The 26,543-nt window shown below is 36.1% G+C and overlaps 1 protein-coding gene across 1 annotated transcript in view; it reads left to right on the forward strand.

The window, feature by feature from the left end:
- Positions 1-26,543, forward strand: part of LOC136842598 (histone-lysine N-methyltransferase, H3 lysine-79 specific-like) — a 759,589-nt gene that overhangs the window by 529,637 nt on the left and 203,409 nt on the right. Inside the window, exon 4 of the mRNA XM_067110173.1 lies at positions 214-313. Within this exon, the coding sequence (XP_066966274.1) occupies positions 214-313 (100 nt within the window). The remainder of the gene's footprint in view (positions 1-213; positions 314-26,543) is intronic.

Genomic DNA, 26,543 nt, shown 5'->3' on the forward strand with positions numbered 1-26,543 from the left:
TAGCTATCAACATTACATTCCCTTCATCTGAGTCATTATAGAATATACATTAATGAAATTTAAACTTTAAATATTTTTTGCAGTCATATTCTAGTCTCATTAGTTTTTCTTTTATCTATTCATCAGAATAATGTTCATAAATAATATATGGGAAAAGGGGTCAATTTCCCGAATGAAACGCTAGATTTGATTGGTTTTATCGAAATGTTGCAGTTGATGAATGGGAAGGAGAAGCAGCTTTAGCTGAATATTTGAAGACTGTTCGCATGAAAAAACCGCTTTGGTTAGCCAACCGACAGACGCTGCCAGAAGTGTAAGTATCCACCCTTCATGTTTTTAGATTTTCTTATAACGTGCGTTAACGTTCAAGGCCTCTGTTGATTAGCAAAAAACTTCCATGACATTAAATGAGAAGTAAAGTTTTCTTTAATCTTTAGATAGGCTCATTTTCTAGCCTGTCAAAACAAAAAAAATAACCAAGTGATTACCGTACTAAAAGACATTTTTATTGAGTTTTTATATTCAATGATCTTATTAAATGAAGAATTGCTTATTTGCAAATTTACAGATTATCTATATGATCATACAAAATCACTTGTAACCATGATAATTCTGCCTTTTACCGTTCTCCGATCAGTTTTCCTCTCTAATTTGATTTTATACTCCAAGGTAGTTAGTTAACTCATAGAATGAGCCACCACTATTAAGAAAAATAAATCCAGTTTTCTCCTAAATATCACATGTATAATTGGTAGAATATGTATACATGCATGTATATTACTGCAAAATACATGGGTTTAATATTGCTGGTAGTATTTCCGTTGAAGAGCTGATGACTGATATAGCAAGCATTTAAGAATTTTCATCGAGAATTGAAATACTGAACTTAATCATAAAAGCTCTTTGTAAACAGAATATTAAAAAGACAATACACAAGGGAATTAAATTGTGAAACAAAAACGTTTGCAAACTAAGTGAGAAACTGACTACAGTATAAGGTCAAAAGAGAAAATTTGCAAAAAAGAGAAAAAGAAAGTAAACAAGGTCATTAAAGTATTGTTGCGACTACAACAGCCTCTGAGCTTCCCTACTTCTAAATGTTTCGATTCGTTTTCAACTGAAGCGCTGAATTGGAAAGCGGTAGTGAACAAGATGGGCTCCAGCACACACCATACATCCAAGAACATTAAGAATTTCTCTTGGTTTATATACACCCATCTATCTAACTGGGTATATTTTTACGAAAGACATTACTATACAGGGGTAGGGTATTGTGGCAGATTTTAGTATATTTCATACTGCATTGCTATACTGAGGATGGGTTTGTTTTGAATCAACCAAAAATATCATGCTCTAAATTAAAGGAATAGGAATAAATTCCGACCTCTCTTAGCAACTAAGCTGGTGTGGATGTCAATTCCACCTCGGAAAGAGAATTTCCTCTTTCATCATTTTTTTTCGTATTCAAGGCTTTCATCTGATAGCGAATCGACAAACATTATTGTATACAGACAGATTTAAACGGATTTGGTTAGCAAAGTGCTTTGTAATTTTTTCATTACTTCATCATGAAAGGTGTAAAATTGCTTTAACTATATTTCTTGTACTTGGCTGACACACGTGTTTTATGAAGTCTAACGCTGTTGTCTAGCAGTAAGTAGGGTGACCGCCCTATAGTCCGAAGGCCCGATAGTCCGAAGGTCCGATAGTCCGAAAGTCAGAAGGCCCGATAGTCCGACGGACTGTAATCAGCCCCCCACCCCTCCATAGCTAATACGGCAAAATTGTAACCAGTAAACACCCATAAAAATACCAACATAACGTACCCTAGGGGTGTTTACTGGTTACAATTTTGCCGTATTAGCCATGGAGGCGGGGGGATTAATCAGGCGGGGGTGGGGGCCGCTTGCCTCGGAATGCCCGCTTAGACCTTCGGACTATCGGGCCTTCGGACTATCGGGCCTTCGGACTAACGGACTGTAATCGTAAGTAGGACCTAGAATGTCATATCACAAATTTTCCTTATTACTTTCTTTACTTAGTTTGTAAATTTTACAAAACACTTTAATTGAAGTGCCTGTCATTTAAGGCAATCGTTTTCCTGAATTTCTTGCATGTTTTCTGAAATTTGGAATCTGGAAACTCAGCAAACAAAAAAAAAATTAAACAAAGAAAATTTGAACTCCTTGCCAATAGTAGCATGGGAGACACTACACCTAAAAAGCTCCCTATCCGGTGTTTGGTCGTAATTAAATATAGTAAAACCACCAGGTGATACTGTGCTATGTTATCCTCGATCCTCATTCGTTTCCTGTACACATAATACAAAATACTAATATGTCACTCAGTAGTAGGTGACAATAAATTCAGCTAAGGCCACATGAAAATTAGAAGAAAGTAGACCTACTCCATTCTTTTATTTTTTCTTGCGGCCTTATCTGCATAATACAATATATTTCATTAAATTTGTAAACAAATAATCAGTTAACTTTTCCCTTGACTGTCATCTCTTAATCTGACTTTCTCTTTTGCCACTCTGTCATCATCATCATCCTCTCATCCACCCGATTTTTGTTTCCGTTCATCCATCCTAAGCAGTGCACTGCCTCACTTTTCCTGTATTTCTTTTCTTCTTTTTTTTTTAACTCAACCTCCTCCTCCACTCTGCTTTGCCCGTATTTTCCAGTTAAATAATTTTTATATTACCATCACTCATCACTCCCAAGTCTTCCCCTGTTACATCACAATGACCGTCCCTCTCACATTTGTTCTTCGACCCATTTCCCGTCAGACTCATCAACTCTCTGTCCTTCTTCGGTAGTTTTTCTTTGGTGTATTCTTGCTCTTCCTTTATTTCCCAGCTCTAATTTCTTCATCCAGTTCTTCACGTCGTTCTTAACTGCAAATGGAAATTCAAAATTCCATGTAAACAAATGCAAGGTTGTTCCATATTTTGACTTGACACCCGTACACTTTTAATGATTGCTCGCTAACAGTTCTTTCGTTGCGAAATGCAATTTTCTCAATAAATTCACCAGTATAGATTTGAAAGTGCAGAATATCAGCATAACTTATTTGAACTTGGAAAGTGATTTCATTATGTGTTACTAACAATAGATGTATTGAATTTTGCTTTCTCCTATCCTACACCCTTGCCTCCCTTGGAAATTTATTCGTCTCACACTACAGTTTTCCCTTTTTCGAAAGCCTGGGTTTTCATCGTTCACTGTGCCTCCTACTGATCAGTTTGTTCGTTGGGTGGGAGAAATAGTTTCCAAATCACTTTGCAACATTATGTTTCTCGTTTCAGTGCGACTACCCCTGTTCAATAAGCCTGTCGTCGTTTCAGTGCGATGACCAAAGATAATAAACAAGGGCACTTCCATTTTAATGTCTAGTTGTTATACTTTCCGCTAAAACTGGAATTGCTGTGACAATTGCATAGGAAGAGAAACGCATTTGATCTTCGTACCAAATTTTGAGATAACATGATTCAGGGACTTGTGAATTAATTGCTAGACTTTAACACCTTACAAGGTAATATTTCCGACGAGACAGGTAGCACCACCATATTGGCAACTTGAGAGAAAGTGCTTTCATTTCTGCAGGATAGCTTAAGAAACAGAGTACCAAAACACTGTTTTTTCTGCGGATAATAGTGTCATCACTGACTCATAGCTAACAAATGGAAATGTACAGTATCGTGTACACTGTTGTTATAATTAGTATTTCGGTTGGAGACCCTCTCTCAGCGCTGTTGGCTCAAAATGTTTTGTCTCAACTGCATCTGTTTTTTTTTTTATTTACTTTCTCTAATGTTCTTACTTTCTTTTCTTCAAGCGGTATATTTAATAAAATCACTTCCATCATTTTTCTGTGAAAGAATGCTAAAATTTCTAGTATGTTTATTTCTTTATTAACGACGTGTCTAGTATAATTTCACGTATCCATCTTCTGCTGACACATTACCTGGGCATATGGTTTTTGTTATAATGTGGGAACTGAAAAGTAGTGACGAGGGGAAAGAGGTAGGAGTAAGCAAGGGGATTATGGAGGACCGACACTCACGCCAACCAAACAGGACACCACCCAAATTCAAATTCTTATTTAATCTCTAAGTATGACCTTGACCTTAATCTCATTTTTCACAAAGGCACCATCATTAGAAATATGGATATCAAATATGAAATTGTGCCTAAGGTTAAATTCTTATGAGATTTTACCTCCAAGTGTAATCTTGACCCTGGCTTTGATTCCATGCTCATTTAGTGTATTATGCATGAGAAGTAAAAAGTAGTTGTCAAATATAAGTACCAGGTTATAGCTAAGGTTAAATTCATGTTTGACTTTTGACTTCCAACCTTAGCATATATATATATATATATATATATATATATATATATATATATATATATATATATATATATATATATATATATATATATATATATATATATATATATATATATATATATATATATATATACATATATATATATATATATATATATATATATATATATATATATATATATATATATATATATATATATATATATATATATATATATATATATATATATATATATATATATATATATATATATATATATATATATATATATATATATATATATATATATGTATATATATAAAATACATGCATATATATATATATATATATATATATATATATATATATATATTAGAGAATCATATGATTATAAATATATATGTATATATAAAAATGGATGTATGTATGTGTGTGTGTGTGTTTATGTTCCATATACACTCTAAAACACATTACATAATTTCAACCAGACTTGATATATATATGACTTACCACCTGGGAAAGAACGCTGTAGGGGTAAGACATCACTGGCACCAAAGGGAAGGGGTGAAATGTACAAAATACAGATATTAGTGTCTAATCCATAGTTTTCGAGGTCGCTGAGATAAATAGTGATACTCCCAATGCCCTTTAAGTCCAAGCTCAGCCCCGATAGGGATGAGGTGGGAAGGGGTGACACGTAAAAATAACTGAAATGGCAGATATTAGTGTCTAATCCATAGTTTTTGAGGTTGCTGATAGGAAGTGGGGGGTGAGAAGGGGTAGGGAAGGTGGTGACATGTAAATATAACCAAAACGAGAAATATTAGTTTCTAATCCATAGTTTTCAAGGTCCCTGAGAAGAATAGCAAAACTCTCAATGCCCTTCATGTCCAAGTTCAGCCCCATAGGAAGGGGGATTGAGAAGGTGGTGGGAAGGTGGCAACATGTAAAAATAACTGAAACGACAGATATTAGTGTCTAATCCACAGTTTTTGAGGTCCCTGAGAAGAATAGTGACACTCCCAATGCCCTTTAAGTCAAAGTTCAGCTCCAATAGGGAGCAGGATGAGAAGGGGTGGAAAAGGGGTGACATGTAAAAATAAACGAAAACAACAGATATTAGTGAAAAAATCCGTTGTTTTCTAGGATGCTGTGATGAATGGTGAAACTCCCAGTGCCCTTTAAGTCAGATTCAGCCCAGATAGGAAGGGGGCTGGGGAGGGGGTGACAGGTAAAAATAACCAAAAATAACAGATATTAGTGTTTAATCCATAGTTTTCGAGGTCGCTGAGAAGAAAAGTGACACCCCTGACACCCTTTAAGTCCAAGTTCAGTCCGATAGGAGGGGGTTGGGAAGGGATGGGAAGGTGGTGACATGTAAAAACAACCGAAAACTACAGATATTAGTGTCTAATCCATAGTTTTTGAGGTAGCTGAGATGAATAGTGAAACTCTCGATGTCCTTCAAGTCCAAGTTCAGCCCCCGATAGGAAAGGGGGATGAGAAGGGGTGAAATATAAAGTGTCAAAAATGACAGATATTCGAGTCTAGTTCATGGTCTTCGAGATTACTGGGATGAATAGAGACATGCCCGATGCCCTCAAGTCCAAGTTCAGCCCCGATAAGAATGGAAGCTGAGAATGGGTGAAATATAAAATGTTAAAAATCCTGGGCAATGTAACTGAAGCAACTATCTTAACAAGAAGAGAGAGAGAGAGAGTTTATTGGTTGTTATTCAGAGATTTCCACACAGCACACACATTTATAGGCGTATGTATATGTATATTTACAATTATATATACGTATATATATATATATATATATATATATATATATATATATATATATATATATATATATATATATATATATATTGTCACGATGTGTATCAAGTACCTGGTTATTACACAACTAATCTCAAAATTCAAAAATATACCTCACTTCAACCAGATACCTGAACTTTCATAACATTAATTGTTACGACTGAGTACTCTAACGGTAACAGTGATCCCTTAAGAAAAAACTTATTTATCAGTCACTTGAAAAATCAAACTAAGTTTATCAGAATATGTGTGAGGTATCAAAATTTAAACTAGAAATATTCTAGAGTAGAAGGGCATCACTCCATCAAAAAACTCTAACTGTTTCCCTGGTCTTAATTCACCTTAGCAAAACTAAAAGAACAAAACATGTTTATCACTTTGTCTTATGCACACACAATCAATCCTATTCACTGGTGATCAATAAATGAAACTATTTTTCTATAAATGTTAAATACAAAAATTTATTTTCAAATTCAAAGTTTATAACTAGAATCACAATCTGAAAAATTTATTATTACTTGAAAATAACACAACACTCAATTATTTCTTGAATTAAATTATGAAACAAAAGTAATTCACAAAAACTTTATCAGGAATTTAAATTAATCAAGCAAAATTTAAACTATCAAGAATTACTCAAGATTTAAAGAGAAATTCTTAATAAATGAAATATTAAATCAAGTATGCAATGTTAAATTACCATGAAATATTTAAAATGCTATGTAAATAAACGTTACATGACAACATCAAAAATACACATAAGATTTATCAATAATGATTTCACTTGGTCAAAATTTCCTAACTTATACCATGGTATTAATAAGTAAAATTCACGTTACCTTACACAAACTTATGAAAACCTCTGTAAAATCACCAGGACATGCAGCAGCTGCATTACACAAAACACACTTTTTTACCAGGCGCTGTTACAAACTAAATAACTTTACTAAATTCAGATCTCAAAAGTTAGTGCTAATACGTGACCACAAAACACTACGTTAAAAGTAATCTCTTTCTAAGAACGAGAGAGAGAGGGAACCAAATTAACTGGTCTCAGAAATCAGAATGAAACACATTTTAGAATTCCAGTAACACGTGAAACAATTACATGATGTCATTAAAGCATTTTGGGTACGAGATACAAACACAATCGAAGTTTTAGAAGCAATCATGAGCTGACGTCATTAAAGCATTTTGGGTGACGAGATACCACGGAGAAATTTCTAGAAGGAAAGTGACGTCATCCCAGCAAAACATTTTGAAAAGTGGCGTAACGTGACTTGAACAACGATGTAACAACATGAAATCACTTGTCTTGAGCTCAAATGGGACGAATCGGCATTTGTTATCCAAACCTGTCATCACGACCCAAAACAAAGTGTTCTCTCTTATCTCAACTGATGACAATTGAAATGATACAAGTCTTTGCTGGACACACACGTGTTCATATACTACGCTTTTACCAAGAAAGATATTATTCATTCTAAACTATGTTACTATTAAAACTTTATTAACAATTCTAAATTATGATATCAAGTTATTTAATCATTAGTTCTTTTGAGATCTGATGCCAAATTAAATATGACTCTTCAACAGTCATGATCATTACACATAAAACATAAAAAAAGTAAATATGTCAAAATTATAGGAGGATATATGCATTACAAGGCAACATCATGAAATTCCTCCCCCCCAGAAGATTACTTATCCTGGGTTTGAATCCAACGATTCACAACGGGATAAATAATCTGCTATGACATTATCTTTTCCTGAAATGTGTTTAATTCTTACATTATACGGTTGCAGGCATAAAGACCACCTGGTCAGTCTCATATTATTATTTTTCATCTTATTGATGAATAAGATTGGGTTGTGATCCGACAACACTAAAATTTCTTCATTCCTATAGGTCGGTTCACATACACTTCAAACTTTTTCAATGTTGTGATTAATGCTAATGTTTCTTTTTCGATTGCTGAGTAAGTTTTCTGATGCTTTTTCATCTTTGAAGACATGAAATATACTGGATGGAAGATTCTGTTGTCATCTTCTTAAAGTAGAACAGCTCCAATTCCACAGTCAGATGCATCAACTTGTATCACAAACTTTTTACTGAAGTTTGGAGCTTGAAGCACTGGTCTTGAAGTTAATATGGCTTTAACCTTCTCAAATGATTCTTGACATTCTGGAGTCCAAACAAACTTTCTTTTAGGACTGGTTAAGCCAGTTAAGGAAGCTACTACGGCTGAGAAATTTGGACAGAATCGGCGATAAAATCCAGCCATGCCCAAAAATCTTTGTAGCTGTTTCCTTGTAGCAGGAGGGGTAGCCTTACGGATACCTTCTACATTAGCATCAATAGGAGCGAGAAGGCCTTTTCCAACTTCAAATCCTAGATACTGTACAGTTGCCTTTCCAAACTCACTTTTTTGTAAGTTGATTGTTAGTCCTGCTTCCCGTAGTTTCTTGAACACTTTTCTTAATATCTTCAGATGTTCTTCCCATGTATTAGAATAAATCCCAATGTCATCAAGGTATACATCCACTCCTTCTATTGATCCTAGTAGTTGATCCATCACTCGCTGGAATGTTGCAGGTGCATTCATTAGACCAAACGCCAAAACAGTGTATTGATACAGTCCAAAAGGAGTAATGAAAGCTGACAGCAACTTAGCATTCTCATCTAAGGGAATTTGATAATATTCTTTAACAAGTCTATCTTGGAAAAATTTGGCTTGCCCAAATATTTTCAAGTAATTGATCAATAAGAGGCAAGGGATAATTGTCAGCCACACTGATGGAATTCAGTTTCCTATAATCAGTACACATCCTAAATGAGCCATCTGGTTTCTTCACTAACACACAAGGAGAACTATAATGGCTTGAACTGGGTTCTGCTAATTCATGCTGCAACAAATATTCAACTTCTTTCTTCAAAACATCTCGATGAAAAGGTGATAAGCGATAAGCTCTCATTTTAAAAGGTCTTCCATCTTCTCTGATCTTTATCTCATGCCTTGTCAGATTGGTACGCCTAGGTACATCTGCAAAAATTTCAGGGAAACTTTGAATCACTTCACTTAATTCACTACTTTGCTCAGCACCCAGATGTTTTAGTTTATCTTCCAGATTTTCTAATATTGAAGAATTGTTCATCTTGCTTTCAGTTCCCAGTTCGTAGCCATCATCGTCCTCTGTAGATGAAGTTGTCCGTGTTATTGACACTGTTTCAGTTTTAGTCTCTGAGAAGTAAGGTTTCAAAAGATTCACATGTATCTTCCTCTGTCGTTTCCTTCTTCCTGGTGTTTCAATCACATAAGTTCGATCACTTAACTTCTCTATTATCCTATAAGGACCTTGAAACTTATTGGTAAGGGGAAATCTTTTCACTGGTAAGAACACTAGAACTTGCTGTCCAATACTAAAATTTCCTAGCTTAGTCTTAGCATCATATTTTCTTTTCATTTTCTCTTGATTTATTTTCAAATTTTCTAAAGAGAATTTTCTAATTTCTCTTAATCTTTTCCTCAAGTTCTTCACATATTCTTGGATTTCCTCTTGATTTTCTTCCCAATTCTCTGCAAGAATCTTCAATGGACCTCTAATGTCTCGACCAAAAATCATTTAATTTGGTGAACATCCCATGCTTTCTTGATAAGCATTCCTAACTTCAAATAACATTAAAGGTAAACCAGCATCCCATTCTCTTCCTGATTCATTACAATACTTAGTTAACATACTTTTCAATGTCTGGTGGACTCTTTCCAAGGCTCCTTGAGTCTCTGGATGATAAGCAGTTGATAACTGTTGTTTTACTCCTAACAAGTTCATCACATCCTGGAATAATTTTGAAGTAAAGTTCGTTCCTCTTTCACTTTGCACAATTTCTGGTATTCCAAACTTGGAGAAAAACTCCACCAATTTTTCAGCAATTACCTTTGCACTTATACTTCTTACAGGAATCGCCTCAGGATACCTAGTCACTGGACACATTAATGTTAACAGATATTCATTTCCTTTCTTTGTTTTTGGAAGTGGCCCAACCACATCTATAATTACCTTGCTAAAGGGTTCTCCTCTAACTTCTATGGGTTGTAGGGGTGCTTTCTGAATGGTTTCATTCGGTTTTCCAGCTATCTGGCATGTGTGACACACTCTGCAAAATCTGCTAATGTCCTTGTGAAGTCCAGGCCAGAAAAAATACTTCATAATCTTCTCAACAGTCTTCCTGATTCCCATATGCCCAGACTCATGCGCTACTGCTACAACTTGTTTCCTCAATGGATATGGAATCCAAATTTGATGATATTCACCCCATTCAGCATGTCCTGGTATATCTGCAGGTCGATGCTTCCTCATTAGCAATCCTTCTTTTAGATAATAACAAGTGGAGGCTAGTTGCATCTCTTCTTGATCAACAGCTCTGAAGAACAGATCAGCCAACGTTGCATCCCTTTTCTGCAGTTTCATTAGCTTTTCTCTAGTCACTTGGCCAACTTCAAGGGCATAACTCTCCATATCTGCTAACTCTGCTTCTGTAGTTTCATTACTATCTTCAGGAACACTTTGACTACTTGGAGTCTTTTCAATAACAACAGGATTCTCTTCTTCTTGGGAAATCTCTTCATTACTAGCACTAGGGGAAACTTCACTTTCCTGGAACAGCTCTTCTAAGCTTAAAGATCCTTCACTTGATTCTTCTGGTGCAGGTAAATCCTCAGTATCTTCACTTGCAAACATAGTTCTCTTCATACTCCTGGTAGTTTCACAACTTGGAAACAGGTGGGGGTTATTCTTCTCTAAATCTACAGTAGAACTAACCCTTAACGGTTTGTCTGTCACTATAGGACAAGGAACAAATGGTACACCACCAACTTCATTACCCAGTAAAACATGTACACCTTCAACAGATAGTGTCCTTTACAGCAAAATCAACATTTCCCGTCACCAATTCACAGGACAAGTGCAAGCGGCATATAGGAGTTACCTCTTCTCCTCCTATACCCTTCAAAATAACTGAATCTCCGGTGAGGTTCTTCTCCAGCTGTGGGTGAGCACCACGAACTACCACACTATGGTTACTCCCCGTATCACGTAATACTTTGACTGGTACCTGCACACTTCCTCCTTGAGTTGTCAACGTACCTTCATAGATATATGGCTTAAAAGCCTCCAAGCTGCTCAGCCACTCGCTGCTTGAAGTTACATTTCCACTGGTTGCTAAACACTCTGCTTGTTTAGTCTCAGTCTTCCCCACACTGCTCTTCGTAGTTTGGTTCACCTGGTTACCTTTAACCACTTGACCAACTGGTTTGGTCTGCTGTTGTGTCTGATAACAATCTCGACTGTAGTGTCCTACTCTTCCACACTTGTAGCAGACAACATTAGTCTTCTGTACCTGTCTTGAGAACAGACTGGATGATGAGGATTTAACATTCAATTCCTGAGGGGTGTTACCTGGCTTTGTATTGGCATAGCCACTAGAAGGAATTCCAGCTGTAATGTTCCTGAAATTTGGATGAGACCTGAAACTTGTGCGTTGTTGGTTCTGGTACTTGACATTATAATTTCTTTTGTTACAAATGATGTTGTAGTCTTCGCTCAATGTAGCAGCTTTGTCAAGTTTCTTAACCTCTCTCTCTCTTAAATAGGCTCTTATGTGTTCAGGAATTCCTCTAAGATATTGTTCTAGGACTACTAACTCCTCAAGTTCATCCATAGATTTAACTTTAGCAGCCTCCAACCATCGTTTAAAACATCTTCTTACTTTGTAGGCATAATCCAAGAATTACCTTGTCATCCTTTCATTATAATATTCAGGGGTCATCTGGTAAACTTGTAGTACATTGTGTTTGAGTACCTTGTACTCTTTACACTGATCAGCCGATAAGGATAAATAGGCACTTCTTCCTTTACCAATGAGAACACTCTGTAACAAGACCGACTATTTATCCTCTGGCCATCCCATACCTGAAGCCACTTTTTCAAAGTGATCAAAAAACTCATCTGGAGCTTCTTCTGTAAACTTTGGAATTAACTTCTGCACTCTTACTACATCAAATACAGGGTCTGAATTACCTTGAGTAGGGTTAGACGGTGCTACAGGTAACGTGGATCGAACTTTTATTAACTCATCTCCCTTTCATGTCTTGCTCTTTCTCGTTCCTCTTTTGCTCTTTCTCTTTCTTCTTCTGCTGCTTTTTCTTCTTCTCTTTCTTTTCTTTCTCTTTTCTCTCTATCTTCTCTTTCTCTTTCTGCCTGCATTTTCTCTCTTTCAGCCTGTATCCTCAGTTTAATCAAATTTTCTTCTGCTTCTATACGTCTAAGCTCTGCTTCAGCATCACTTTTCTCTTTCTTTTGCTCATGCTTATTTACAAATTCTGCCTCAGCTGCATTCAGCAACTCTTGTGCATCTCCTAACTCTTCATCTATTTTACCAGAGTCCATCAATGCTTGGATTGCAATATATTTGATTTGTGCCTTAATCATACCACTAGACACATTACCCCCATATGCCATTGCTAAAGCAATCCACTGTGCCTTAGTCAGGTTGGATTCAGATAACTCTTGGATGGAAGGAGTTGCTAAAAACATCTGAACATTTTCTCTAAGTTACTCAACTAAATAATTCACAATACAAAGCAAAAAATAACTATGTGGTCGCTCCTATCAAAATATATCCCTAACACCACCAGTATAAACCGTAAACCAGAGTGATATTTTGTTTTGTTCCAGGGTTTCTGGGCACCAAATAATATAATGTCACGATGCATATCAGGTACCTGGTTATTACACAACTAATCTCAAAATTCAAAAATATACCTCACTTCAGCCAGATACCTGAACTCTCATAACATTAATTATTACGACTGAATACTCTAAAGGCAACAGTGATCCCTTAAGAAAAAACTTATTTATCAATCACTTGAAAAATCAAACTAAGTTTATCAGAATATGTGTGAGTTATCAAAATTTAAACTAGAAATATTCTAGAGTAAAAGGGCATCACTCCATCAAAAAACTCTAACTGTTTCCCTGGTCTTAATTCACTTTAGCAAAACTAAAAGAACAAAACACGTTTATCACTTTGCCTTATGCACACACAATCAATCCTATTCACTGATGATCAATAAATGAAACACTATTTTTCTATAAATGTTAAATACAAAAATTTATTTTCAAATTCAAAGTTTATAACTAGAATTAACAATCTGAAAAATTTATTATTACTTGAAAATAACACAACACTCAATTAATTCTTGAATTAAATTATGAAACAAAACTAATTTACAAAAACTTTATCAGGAATTTAAATTAATCAAGGAAAATTTACACTATCAAGAATTAATCAAGATTTAAAAATAAAATCTTAATAAATGAAATATTAAATCAAGTATGCAATGTTAAGTTACCAAGAAATATTTAAAATGCTATGTAAATAAACGTTACATGACAACATCAAAAATGTGAAAATATGAAGAGAGTATAAATAGAAAAACACAAAAATACACATAAGATTTATCAATAATGATTTCACTCGGTCAAAATTTCCTAACTTATCATACCATGGTATTAATAAGTAAAATTCACGTTACCTTACACAAACTTGTGAAAACCTCTGTAAATCACTTGCTGCAGCTGCGTTACCACAAAACACACTTTTTACCAGGTGCCGTTATAAACTAAATAACTTTACTAAATTCAGATCTCAAAAGTTAATGCTAATACGTGACCACAAAACACTACATTAAAAGTAATCTCTTTCTAAGAACGAGAGAGAGAGAGAGAGAGAGAGAGACCAAATTAACTGTTCTCAGAAATCAGAATGAAACACATTTTAGAATTCCAGTAACACGTGAAACAATTGCATGATGTCATTAAAGCATTTTGGGTACGAGATACAAAAGGGAAGTTTTAGAAGCAGGGAGCTGACGTCATTAAAGCATTTTGGGTGCGAGATACCACGGAGAAATTTCTAGAAGGAAAGTGACATCATCCCAGCAAAACGTTTTGAAAAGTGGCGTACGTGACTTGAACAACGCATGTAACAACATGAAATCACTTGTCTTGAGCTCGTATGGGACGAATCGGCATTTGTTATCAAACCTGTCATCACGACCCAAAACAAAGCATTCTCTCTTATCTCAACTGATGACAAATGAAATGATACAAGTCTTTGCTGGACACACACATGTTCATATACTACGCTTTTACCAAGAAAGATATTATTCATTCTAAACTATGTTACTATTAAAACTGTATTAACAATTCTAAATTACGCTATCAAGTTATTTAAACATTAGTTCTTTTGAGATCTGATGCCAAACTAAGTATGACTCTTCAACAATCATTATCATTACACATAAAACATAAAAAAAAGTAAATATGTCAAAATTATAGGAGGATATATGCATTACAAGGCAACATCATATATATATATATATATATATATATATATATATATATATATATATATATATATATATATATATATATATATATATATATATATATATATATATATGCATATATATTTATAAATATACACATGTGTATATTTATACAATTTTATACACACACACATACACACACACACACACACACACATATATATATATATATATATATATATATATATATATATATATATATATATATATATATATATATATATATATTATCTTTACTGTAATACAACAGTATAATATGAAGATAAAACGGTCCTTAAAACACTATTTGAACGTTGCAAACATACATTTCGAGCGCTTCCTTCTATGCCCCTGTTCACTGGTGAAGCATGGACAGATGATGTGTTACGAGAGTATACATACATACAAAGCATATGTATATGTGGCCATCCAGGAAGGATGGAAATTTAGCTATTCTCTGGTGTTTTTGGCCTCATTGACTCCCATCTGGTGATGCGTCTGGTGGTCGTAATTTCTGTAACACCTGGTTAAGAAGAGCCCTTAGGATTAACTCGTTGATGTCATTCGATTACTAATGCCCTCCTGACAGGTTCATATTGTTGGTTTCATTGATGATAGCAGATTCCAGCATCTTCCTTTCGTACGGACAGCCACTTTTGAAAACCAATTCTGCCGCACTCCAGTTTATGGTATGGCCTTTATCCCTAAAACGTAGGAAAACCCCCAAACTCTGTAAAGCATATCGCACTGATCTTTTGTGCTCTGTTAATCTTTGCGAGATGGATCTACCCGTCTCCCCCACATGAATTTCATTATAATTGCTGCATGGAATCTTGTAAACTCCGACTTCTTTCCCTCTTTTATTTAAGTATATGTTAATGAGAGAGCTCCCGATGGATTTAGGATGATGGAAAATAAAAGGATTACTTTACCTGAGTCTGTAGCTTTTTGGACGGTTTTCGTCATTCGGAAGCTTTATTTTGTTGTTAAAATCTATTTGTCTCTTGTCAGTGGGACCTCTGTAGTATATTCTATTCACTTTATTAATAGCCTTCTCGATAATGTATGGTGGGTCGAGCAGTTGCATTAGGTTCTGGCGGATCGGGTTGAATTCTTTATCTAAGTACCCATTTGAACATATTCTAAGCCCCCTGAGGAATAGGTTGCACCTGACCATGATCTTTACGGAAACATCGTTAGTAGCTTAGGAAATGAATATAAGAAACAGCGAAAGTGGGTTTCCTATACACTGTGAATGCATATCTGTTTCGTTCACTTATGATTAGTACATCTTGGCAACTTTCCGTCCTTTTCAAAATCTGTTTTAAATTTTATGGTCGGAACTAGAGAATTTAGTCTTAAAAAATTCATTGAAATCTTCCCAGGTATTGTCCCAGAAAGTCAAAAATTTAATATCATCTACATACCTAAGCCAGATCACATTGCAGGGTTTGATAGACGACAAAATTTCCGTTTCGAAATATTCCATGTACAGGTTTGCTAGAAGAGGGGATAGGGGACTGCCCATGCTACAGCCATATTTTCGTTTGTAGAAGTTACCATTGAAAGAAAACACGTTGTTAGTTACACAGAGGTTGATTAGTTTTAGTGTTTTATCAGTGCCAAGAGAAAAATGTCAGAACCATAGGCGGTAATAAGAACATAGAATTACTACAGTCATTCCTCTCTCCCCTATTTTTATGGCCTCCCAAAAACACATAAAGATGGAATTCCTCTATACCCCATAATATCTAGCAGGGGCTCTTTCATAATGTAAATTATCCAAATGGCTTGCAGACCTGTTAGCAACCTTTCTAGGAACCTTCTCATCCTCCCACATGCAGAGGATTTTATACAAAAATTTAACAGTTTAAATATTCCCTCAATAACATAAAATTGCTCAACTTAAACGTCGAGTCATTATTTACCAAAGTGCCGATGGCCGACGTGTTGTTCTTTCTAAAGAGGAAGTTACAACCAAATGAAGAACATTTTCCTCTTTGCATTAATAAAACACTAAAACTAATCAACCTCTGTGTAACTAACAACGTGTTTTCTTTCAATGATGATTTTCACAAACAAAAATTTGGCTGTATCAGGTGCAGTCCCTTATCACCCCTTCTAGCAAACCTGTGCATGGAATATTTCGAAACGGAAATTTTGTCGTCTATCAAACTCCGCAATATTATCTGGCTTAGATATGTAGATGATATTTTTACTTTCTGGGACAATTGCTGGGGAGATTTCAATGAATTTTTTAATAGGCTAAATTCACTAGTTCCGATCGTAAAATTTAAAACAGAATGGGAAAAAAAATGGAAACTTGCCATTCCTAGATGTACTAATCATAAGAGAACCGAACAGATATGTTTTCACAGTATATAGGAAACCCACTTTCGCTGTTTCTTATATTCTATCCTGAGCTACCTCGATGTTTCCGTAAAGATCATGGTCGGGTGCAACTTATTCCTCAGGGTGCTTAGACTATGTTCAAATGGGTATTTAGATAAAGAATTCAACACAATCCGCTAACACCTAATGCAACTGCTCTACCCACCACACATAATCGAGAAGGCTATTAATAAAATGAATAGAATACACTACAGTGGTCCAGTCCCACTGACAACAGACAAATAGATTTTAACAGCAAAATAAAGCTTCCGCACAACGAAAACGACCAAAAAGCTACAGAACATTTCAGGTCTGATAATCCTTTAATTTTCCATTATTCCAAATCCATTGAGAGCTCGCTCATTAACGTATATATACTTAAATAAACAAGGGGAAGAAGCCAGAGTTTATAAGATTCCGTGCAGCAATTATAATGAGAATTTACGTGGGGGAGACGGGTAGATCTATCTCGCAAAGATTAACAGGGCACAAAAGATCAGTGCAATATGCTTTACAGAGTTCAGGTATTTTCCTACATATAAGGGATAAAGGCCATACCATAAACTGGAGTGTGGCAGAGTTGATTTTCAAAAGTAGCTGTCCTTAAAAAAGGAAGATGCTGGAATCTGCTATCACCAATGACACCAACAATATGAACCTGCCAGGAGGACATTGGAAATCAGATGACATCGACAAATTAATCCTCAGGCCTTTTCTTAAGCAGGTGTTCCAGAAAATACGATTACCAGACTCATCGCCAGATGGGAGTTAATGAGGCCAAAAACACAGGAGTAGCTTAATCTCCAACCTTCCTGGGTCACCAGTCACCTACATACCAACGGAGACTTACTGCCGCACCTGCATATGCTTTGCATATATATTCTTGTAACACATCATCTGTCCATGCTTTACCAGTGAACAGGGGCACAGAAGGAAGTGCTCGAAATACATGGTTGCAACGTTCAAACAGTGTTTTATGGGCCTTCTAAAAAGGACATAAAAACATTAGCAAACACAGGTCCCAATGACTCAATGTTTGTTTTTAATGGTCAGCTCTTTTCGCAGGTCGATGGGGTTGCCATGGGTTCCCCATTGGGACCTGTGTTTGCTAATATTTATATATATATATATATCTTTTTTTAGAAGAAACCTTTTTGACTAACTGTCCGGGTGTGTGTAAACCTCTCTATTATAGACGATATGCTGATGACACATTTGCGTTATTCAAGGAACCTTGGCATCGAGAGATGTTTCTGGACCATATTAATAATCAACATCCAAATATAAAGTTTACCATGGAAAAAGAAAGCAACAATTCTTTACCTTTTTTAGATATCAATGTAAGCAGAGACTTTGGTTTATAGGGCCCTTCGTTATTCTTCGAGTTGGTCTCTTTTTCATAATTAGATTTTATTTTTAATCAAATTTTTCTTACAGAACTCCTGTCCTGAAAATATGGTTTTTAAAGTCATTAACAGACTGCTGTCACAACACTTCTCTAATCCGACACCCTCTTATAATGTCTTAAAGAAAAATATATATGCCACAATCCCATTTATTTCTGACAACAAGTTTTCAGCCAAACTTAAACAAATAATTGAACAGGAATTTGGCTTCCTTAAGATACCATTAATTCCAATCACTCCACTCAAGACTGGTGTATTCTTTGGCTACAAGGACAAACGGCAGGCCTTCATGAGATATAGCATTATTTATAAATTCAAGCGCCCGGAATGTCCCGGTATCTATGTTGGATCTTGCTGAAGGTTACTGCAGGTGAGATGTTGCAGCCATGTGGGATACAGTTTTAGAACGGGTCAGAAACTGAGTAAGCCAGAATTTTCTAATATAAAGAACCATGCCGCCATTTGTAAAATGGAAATAAATAAAGAACATTTCTCTATTATTGGTGGAACAAGCCATAGTGATTACCTAACTACCCTTGAGTCTTATACATCAAACAGCTTGTTCCGTCTTTGAACTGTAACGTTTCCACTTCTCCTCTTTGTCTAGCATAACTGAAGTCGTAGGGTGGGGTCAGGTCTTGGCTATTCGCGGCTATTCGTTCTTCTCCTTCTCCTTTCAATGGCTTGTTGAGCACTGGTTTCTTTTTTACTGTATACATTTGAGGTTATACTACTTTTAATTTTGTAAATAATTTTTTTCTCTCCTAACTTTACTCTTTAAAATAGTTTTTTGTAAATTTTAACGAACTTTGTTATATTTGCAGATTGAAGATGCACATAGTACACGTGCGAAACGTCTCTTAAGAATAAATTACTATGGCCTTCTTGATGTGTTTAGTGAACCCTGCTGTATGCCGTTATATATATATATATATATATATATATATATATATATATATATATATATATATATATATATATATATATATATATTATTACTTTTTTTCGTGAGGCACTGGAGTTTACTTTACTTTATTTAATAGGCCCTGGCAATAAAACCCTCAAAATACATAACCAGAGAAAAAAAAGACCAAATATTGACTGGTAGGTTGCCAAGTGAGAATTCTGCTTCCTAACACTTACTTTATTTACAAGCACAATAGTTAATTGAAGGTAACAGATCTCACTAAAATGAAAATGTACAATAAGTTACTGAATTGGAAATTTGTACATTAAGTAATTTCAAGGTGTACATAAATGAACCACGTATAAGAGGTCTTTAAAATTAGAGTAGCAATACAATTATATCAGCCCGGTAGGCCGGACTTTTCTTGGCAAATCAGGAATGAATTGATGATTTTGAGTTATGTGGCATTGTGACAACAGCTTTATTGATGCATATATCAATTAAATGAACAGCATAGTTGCTATAAAAACAATAAAAAGATAAAAGAAAATGGATAAAATACTATATTTTTGGGAGAAGACCAGCGCTAGTAATAGATCTAAAAATGCCACTGGCATCATACACCACATCCTCTCCAAGGACCTTGGCAAGGTTGAACCTGCCATCCCTACCAAGAGCCTCAGAGAGGTAATGGCTTCTACTATCTCCAAGACTGGGGCACTCAACCAGCAAGCACCTCACAGTCAAGGGAATCAGACAATCCTCACAAAAAGGTTGATTCTCCCCAGCCATCAAAGAGCTGTGTGTTAGGAGAGTCCCAATCCTCAAACGGCTAAGAGCCATCTCCCATCTTTTAAGCATACTGCCATACTTCCAAGGAAATATAACATTCGTATTTTCTTTCATTTCATTTTCTCCTATACTATTCCAACGCTCTTGGCACGAATTATAAATTTTCTAATGCTTGGGAAGAAATCATGATATAAAAGTGGACACATCCTTGGAAGTAAATCAAGAGCTGCTGCTTTGGTCAGTCTGCCAGCTTCTTCATTTCCATGCACACCAGCATGTGCTGGAACCCAAGAAAAACTAATTTGTGTTTCTTTGTATAGTAATAGGTGTACCCATTGCTGAATTTATAAAACCAAGGGGTTAACCAAGTTAAAAACATTATCAAGTGCCTGTAATGCACTCTTAGAATCACTAAAAATTGTAACAGTTGCTTCATCAATAATTGCTATTTTTTCAATAGCATTTAAAACCCAAAGCAACTCTGCCATAAAAATAGAAGTTAAAATAGGAAGTGCACCTTTGGTGCTAAACATTTTACTAAAAACTCCAAATCCAATGCCAGTGCTGGATTTGGAGCCCTTTGTGAATACACAAATTGAATCCTTATGAGCCTCACTGTGTTCCATAAATATGGAGCAGATTTCTACATTTGTCATATTTTTATTAAAACCATAAAAATATTTACAAAATGAAATTTTTGTTAATTTCCATGCCAGGGTTACTGACATTTTATAAGGAAGCACTTCATTTCTATTAATATCAATAGTGCCAAGTAACTGTTTAAGTCTATACCCGTAAGGTTGTGGACATTTAGGATGCATTTCATAGTGCCTAAAATGTCTTTCGCTTGTTATACTTTGAAAGGCTAGAGAACTGGGAAGTCTCTGCATCCTGTACCAGTAGCAAAGGATGGATGACTGGCAATGGAGTTGTAAAGGCTACTCCCCAGCATCAACCAACAGGCTTGATATTGGCAAGGTCTTGAAAGCACCAGTGGCTAGTCTGATGCCTGCGTGATATATCAAGTCAAACATTTTCAACCTGCTGGGAGCTGCAGAAGAGTATACTTCACACCCATATAACAATTTCAATAAAATCAGGGCTTTATGTGACCTTACAAGTATTTGACGGTCTGCACCCCAGGACATGTGACCTAAAACTTAAAAAATTTTTAAATCTTCTTTAACATCTTTAGATGAGACACCCACGTTAGCCTATGATAAAAAATTAAACCAAGGAATTTGGTTTCCTCTACACAGGGAATTCTTTGGCCTTTCATATATATATCTGGGTGGTGGATGAAGCCCACAAATACGGCAAAAGTGAACAACAACTGTTTTGCTAGTCGAAAGTTTAAACCCATTTAAATCTGCCCATTTAATGATGTTATTTATTATAAGTAGGAGCTTTCTTTCAATAACAGACATCCTTGATCCTGCAAATGATATAGAAAGATCATCAACAAAAAGTGTGTGCAATACATCATAAGGAATATAAGGAGAAATACCATTGATAGCAAGTGCGAATAGGGTAACACTAAGAACGCTACCTTGCGGGACCCTTTCTTCTTGGAATTTACTTTCTGATAGAGCATTACCAACTCTAACTTGAAAGTGTCGACGTGTTAGAAAGGCCTTAATAAACAATTTCAGTTCTCCTCTAAGTCCTGATTGATGGATGGTTTTACAGATGCCATATCTCTATGGTGTGTCATAAGCCTTTTCAAGGTCAAAGAATATAGTAACATGATGCTGCTTTGATGCAAACGATTCACATATAGATGACTCGAGACGCATCAAGACATCAGTAGTAGAATGCACTTTTCTAAATCCACACTGTGCAAGTGATAAAATATTGCTTTTTTTCTAATACCCAAAAAGCCTTGCATTGACCATCTTTTCATAATCTTACAAAGATAAGTTGTCAAGGCAATTGGGTGGTAGCTTGCAGATAAAAATTTGTCTTTTCCCGGTTTTAAAAAGGCTAAAATTAAAGCTAGTTTCCAAACTGATGGGGAATTGCGATCACGCCAAATTCTGTTGATAATGCTAGTTATGAAAAGCTTAGTGTTCTTACATACATGCTTTATCATTGCATATGGAACCTCATCAGGACCTGGGGCTGTATCTGTACATGTTGACAAGGCAGAATCGAAATCTCTCTCAGTAAATGGAACATTGTAGGGTTCTTTTTTATTGGATGAAAACTCAAGTGGCTTTTGTTCTTCCCTGGAACGATATTGGTATCCAAGAGATGTTTCTGATTTCTGGAAAACTTTTTGAAAATGGTCTGATAATTTGTTACTCGCTTCCAAAGCACCTGTGATGTATTGCCCATTAGCCTTTAATACAGGGGGAAGGTTAGGAGTATATTTGCCTGCTAATTTATTGACTTTTCTCCATACAGCTGAAGGTGGAGTTCTTTTATTCACTGAAGAAACAAAGGATGACCAGGATTGATGATGGGCTGCTTTTAATGCACGCCGGAACTGTGCTCTACACTTTTTATACACTATGATGTTATGTTCTGTTCGATTTCGTTGGTATATAGTTAGAGCAGTTCTTGTGGCCCGATGAAGTAACTGGAGTTCAAGTGACCACTAAGGAACTGGTCTATGGCAGAATAAGCCAGTGATTTTAGGAATGGAATGGAATCCAGCAGTGTGAAGAGTACCATTATGTAGATCAATGGCATCATCAGCACTGCTAAACTCATCCGCATCACCTTCGATTTCACTTAATTCCCTGAACTTATTCCAGTCTGTGTTATCCAAGCACCAGCGGGGAGATCTATGCTCTGGTGGACTACTATTGCTTTTGATGATTATTGGTGCATGGTCACTAGTATGCCAGTCATCCAATGTTCTCCAGTGAATGTCAATAAGGCAGTTAAAACTAGCTATAGATAGGTCAATATATGACAAAGTGCCTGTTTGTATATGAAGGTGAGTAGGCTTACCTGTATTAAGAATCACTATGTCTTCATTTTCAACGAATGATGCTACGAGACTTCCTTTTCTATTAGCTAAAACATCACCCCACAATGGATGTCTAGTGTTCAGGTTTCCTTCAAGAAAAAATGGTTGAGGAAGTTGATTAATCAACCCTATTACATCATTATAGCAGACATCATCATTGGGAGGTAAGTGGAGAGAACAAACAGTATATTTTCTAATATTTTCTAATTAATTCTGCTTGCACTGCTACTGCTTGAAGGGGAGCTTGCAGACTTAAAGATATCTGAGGAATGTCATGGGGAATATAAATCAAACTCCCTCCATGACTTCCTACTTTAGGATTATCAGCAGTTTAGTATGTAGTGTATTCCCTTGGACAAGGAGTATTGATATCCAACATAGTTTCCTGTAAACAAATGAAAACTGGAGAGAATTCATGAATGAGCATCTTAAGCTCTTCATACTTAGCCCTCAGACCTTGACAGTTACATTGCAAGATGGAGGAGAAAATGCTGGTTATTTTCTAGGGGACTCTCAGAAAGAAATTTTCAATTCTGAATGTTTCATTTTTACTTCTTCCTGATGTTTTTTTAAATGATAGTTGAGATAATATTGGTTTTACACTCTTTACAACATTATGTAGCTTATCTGATTGGCGAGGGTGTATATCAACAATGGTTTTTAAGTGAATTGCCTCATTAGGCGATTTTGATCCATCAACTTTGTTTATAGACAATATTTCATACCTATTGCTAAGTATTTCAGCAGGTCTTGTAACTGGAGAGGAAAAGGAAGGTGGTCTCCCTCTTTTCCTATTGAAAAGTGGGGAGGTGTGTTGGTATTTTCCCTCTGTTATGAGAGCATTAACATACTCGTCAGTACCGAATTCCTCTCCTAAATCGGGCAGAGAGAGCGCCCGAGATGACAGCCTAGGGCTGCTCATCTTAGGAGAAGAAGGAACAGAGGAACGGGGAGTAATATCCAAAATTGGGGGCACTGATTTCTGAATTAGGGCTGAGCATTTATATCAGAACTTATGTTCGCAATCATTGGCCTACCTGGCATTTTAGGTTTATTTTGCTTGCTAATATTTGATTTCAAGGCCTTAGCATAATTCTTTTCCTTACTTAGAAGTCTTCTAGCGTAACCCACACTTATATGCTCTGCATCTGATTTTAGAAGAGCAGCGGTTTACATTTGAAAACTTGGGCATTTGCTATCACTGGACTTATGGCCCAAATTACTACAATTAATGCATTGAGTGTCTAATGTGCATTCATCATGTGCTGGTACAGAACAGTTGTCACACAACTTGTCATTTTTACAGACCCAAGAAGGATTACCATATCTGAAACAGTTGAAGCACTGTAATGGTTTTTGTTTGTATGGGGGTACCATCATCCTTTCATTTTCTATATACAAATGAGAGGGAGCATTATGATTTACAAAAGTAATAATTATCATTGTAGTTTTTGAAATTTTATGTACCTGCCAAACTGTTTTGGATACATATCTAATATCTCCTCTTCTCTGAAGTCATATAAATCCCTGTTGAAGATTACCCCTCTTCCATAACTAAAATTAATATGGGGTTTGGTATTTACTAACATTTCATTTTCATCTATTTCTAAATTGCAAAGCATAAGTAATAGTGTTTTGGATTTTGCATGAATAAGAACAGATTTCTCACCAAGTCTAGAAGTGTCACCATTTTCTTTAGTGCCTGCTTTCTTTTGTAAACATTTACTGAATTAAAAATAATTATAATTCTCCTCTTTTGCAGTTGCTATAAGCCACTGGGGGAGTTTAGGCACACTCTGCAGATTATTTCTAGGGAATTTATATTACAATTATGAAGAAGAGTACTTTCTATGTTGCATGTGGCACTAAAGGCATCTTCATGTTTCTCATAAGAGATCCAGGCTTCCCATTTCTCATCAGCTTCATTGAAGTTCATGTGTATCTCTAAAATTTTCCAATGTTGTTTAAATGATACAAAAATAGACTCAAAATGGCATTCAAGGGGTATTTCATATGCATGCAGAATTGTCAATTTTCAATGGTGATGTTCATCACTCTTAAAATTTTTCTTTTGTGGAGTTTCCTGTGGAGAGACTGCATCAACCTTAGTTCCCTCTTTCTGAGGTGGAATCTGTAAGTCAGTACCAATATCCTTTTCCATGCCAGAAGTCGTTGCGGGCCCGGTAAGTCATCAGATCCACCGGAGGGAAAACTAGTTGCCAAATCCATAAAGTTAAGTGAGCCAGTCCACATGCAAAGTCCAAAAAGTGCACACCGATCACCTAACAGTCCCACACAGACCCCAATAGCACATCAGAAAGGGGAAATAGGCAACTTCTACTGCCTAGCCTTCCCACCCCAACACACCACCAGAGCACACAAAGAGACACACAAACCGGCTCACCCACCCACCCAAAACTGCTTGGTTATATCAAGAAAGTATCATGGATCAGTCAGGTATTTGCATTCTTCACCAACGGCACAAGTGAGAGTTGACTTGCGATAGTCCACCCCCATACCCTACCATTTTCGGGATAGCACCAATACACTTGCAGTGGCCCAGGTATAAGCCAGTCCGCCTACTGGGAGTTCTGTCTCCACTAGTGGGGACCAACTCCCCACTCCAAACATTTTGGCAGGCTTCCAGACAAAAGTCAGGAGTCCCATCCCCAAAAACCAGCCCCTACTGGATTCCAATGGGCTGATCCCAGGAGATGGTCCTGCCCTCAAGATAGCAATGGGAAAATCCCATCACTATCTCTTAGGTCCAAACCGTAACGGGTGGCAACTCAGCAACCACAACTCCCACAATTACCTTCAGATGCAAACCCCTTCCAAAACACTATCCCTTCTCAGACTCACCTATACAGTAAAATTTTGCGAAAGTGGAAATGTCCATGCCATTCAAACCAAAGGACAGGGTCCCTTAACCCCTCACCTCATCAAGGCATCCTACTTTAGGGGGGGGGGGGCAAATTAGGATGGCAGGAGGAACATTTACTTGGTAAATGACACTGACACCACTCCTGGAAGTGAAATAATTCCAGATGAGACTAATAATAACATAACATCTCTCTTAGGATGAGTTAATACGCAAGTAAAATGGATTGCATTATTCTAATCACTTCTAACAAGGGAATGGCATTACTCTATGCCCTTATAGCAAGGGATACATACCTGCAGTGATAAATACACTGCTGCAAAGTCAAAAGAAAAGGGATTGAACTAAATTATGAATTTTGAGAGAGAGGTATCGAGTCAGAAGAAAAGTTACACTGGCTTAGAACTAACCTTCGAATCCCAAGACGTATTTACTTTGCTTCTTAATGACGCTTGGATTAAAGTTTCTCCAGGTGAGGTAGATCTGAACTGCCTTGTGACGACGTCTGGTTCAGAGTTCAAAGTCCTCCAAGTGTATGGGAAAGTGAGGGCCTCCTGGCAAGCAGCTCAATCCTCAGAGTAGAAGGATAGATTCTTTGCCAGTA

This window comes from Macrobrachium rosenbergii, chromosome 10, assembly GCF_040412425.1.
Source record: "Macrobrachium rosenbergii isolate ZJJX-2024 chromosome 10, ASM4041242v1, whole genome shotgun sequence".
NCBI classification, from domain to species: domain Eukaryota; kingdom Metazoa; phylum Arthropoda; class Malacostraca; order Decapoda; family Palaemonidae; genus Macrobrachium; species Macrobrachium rosenbergii.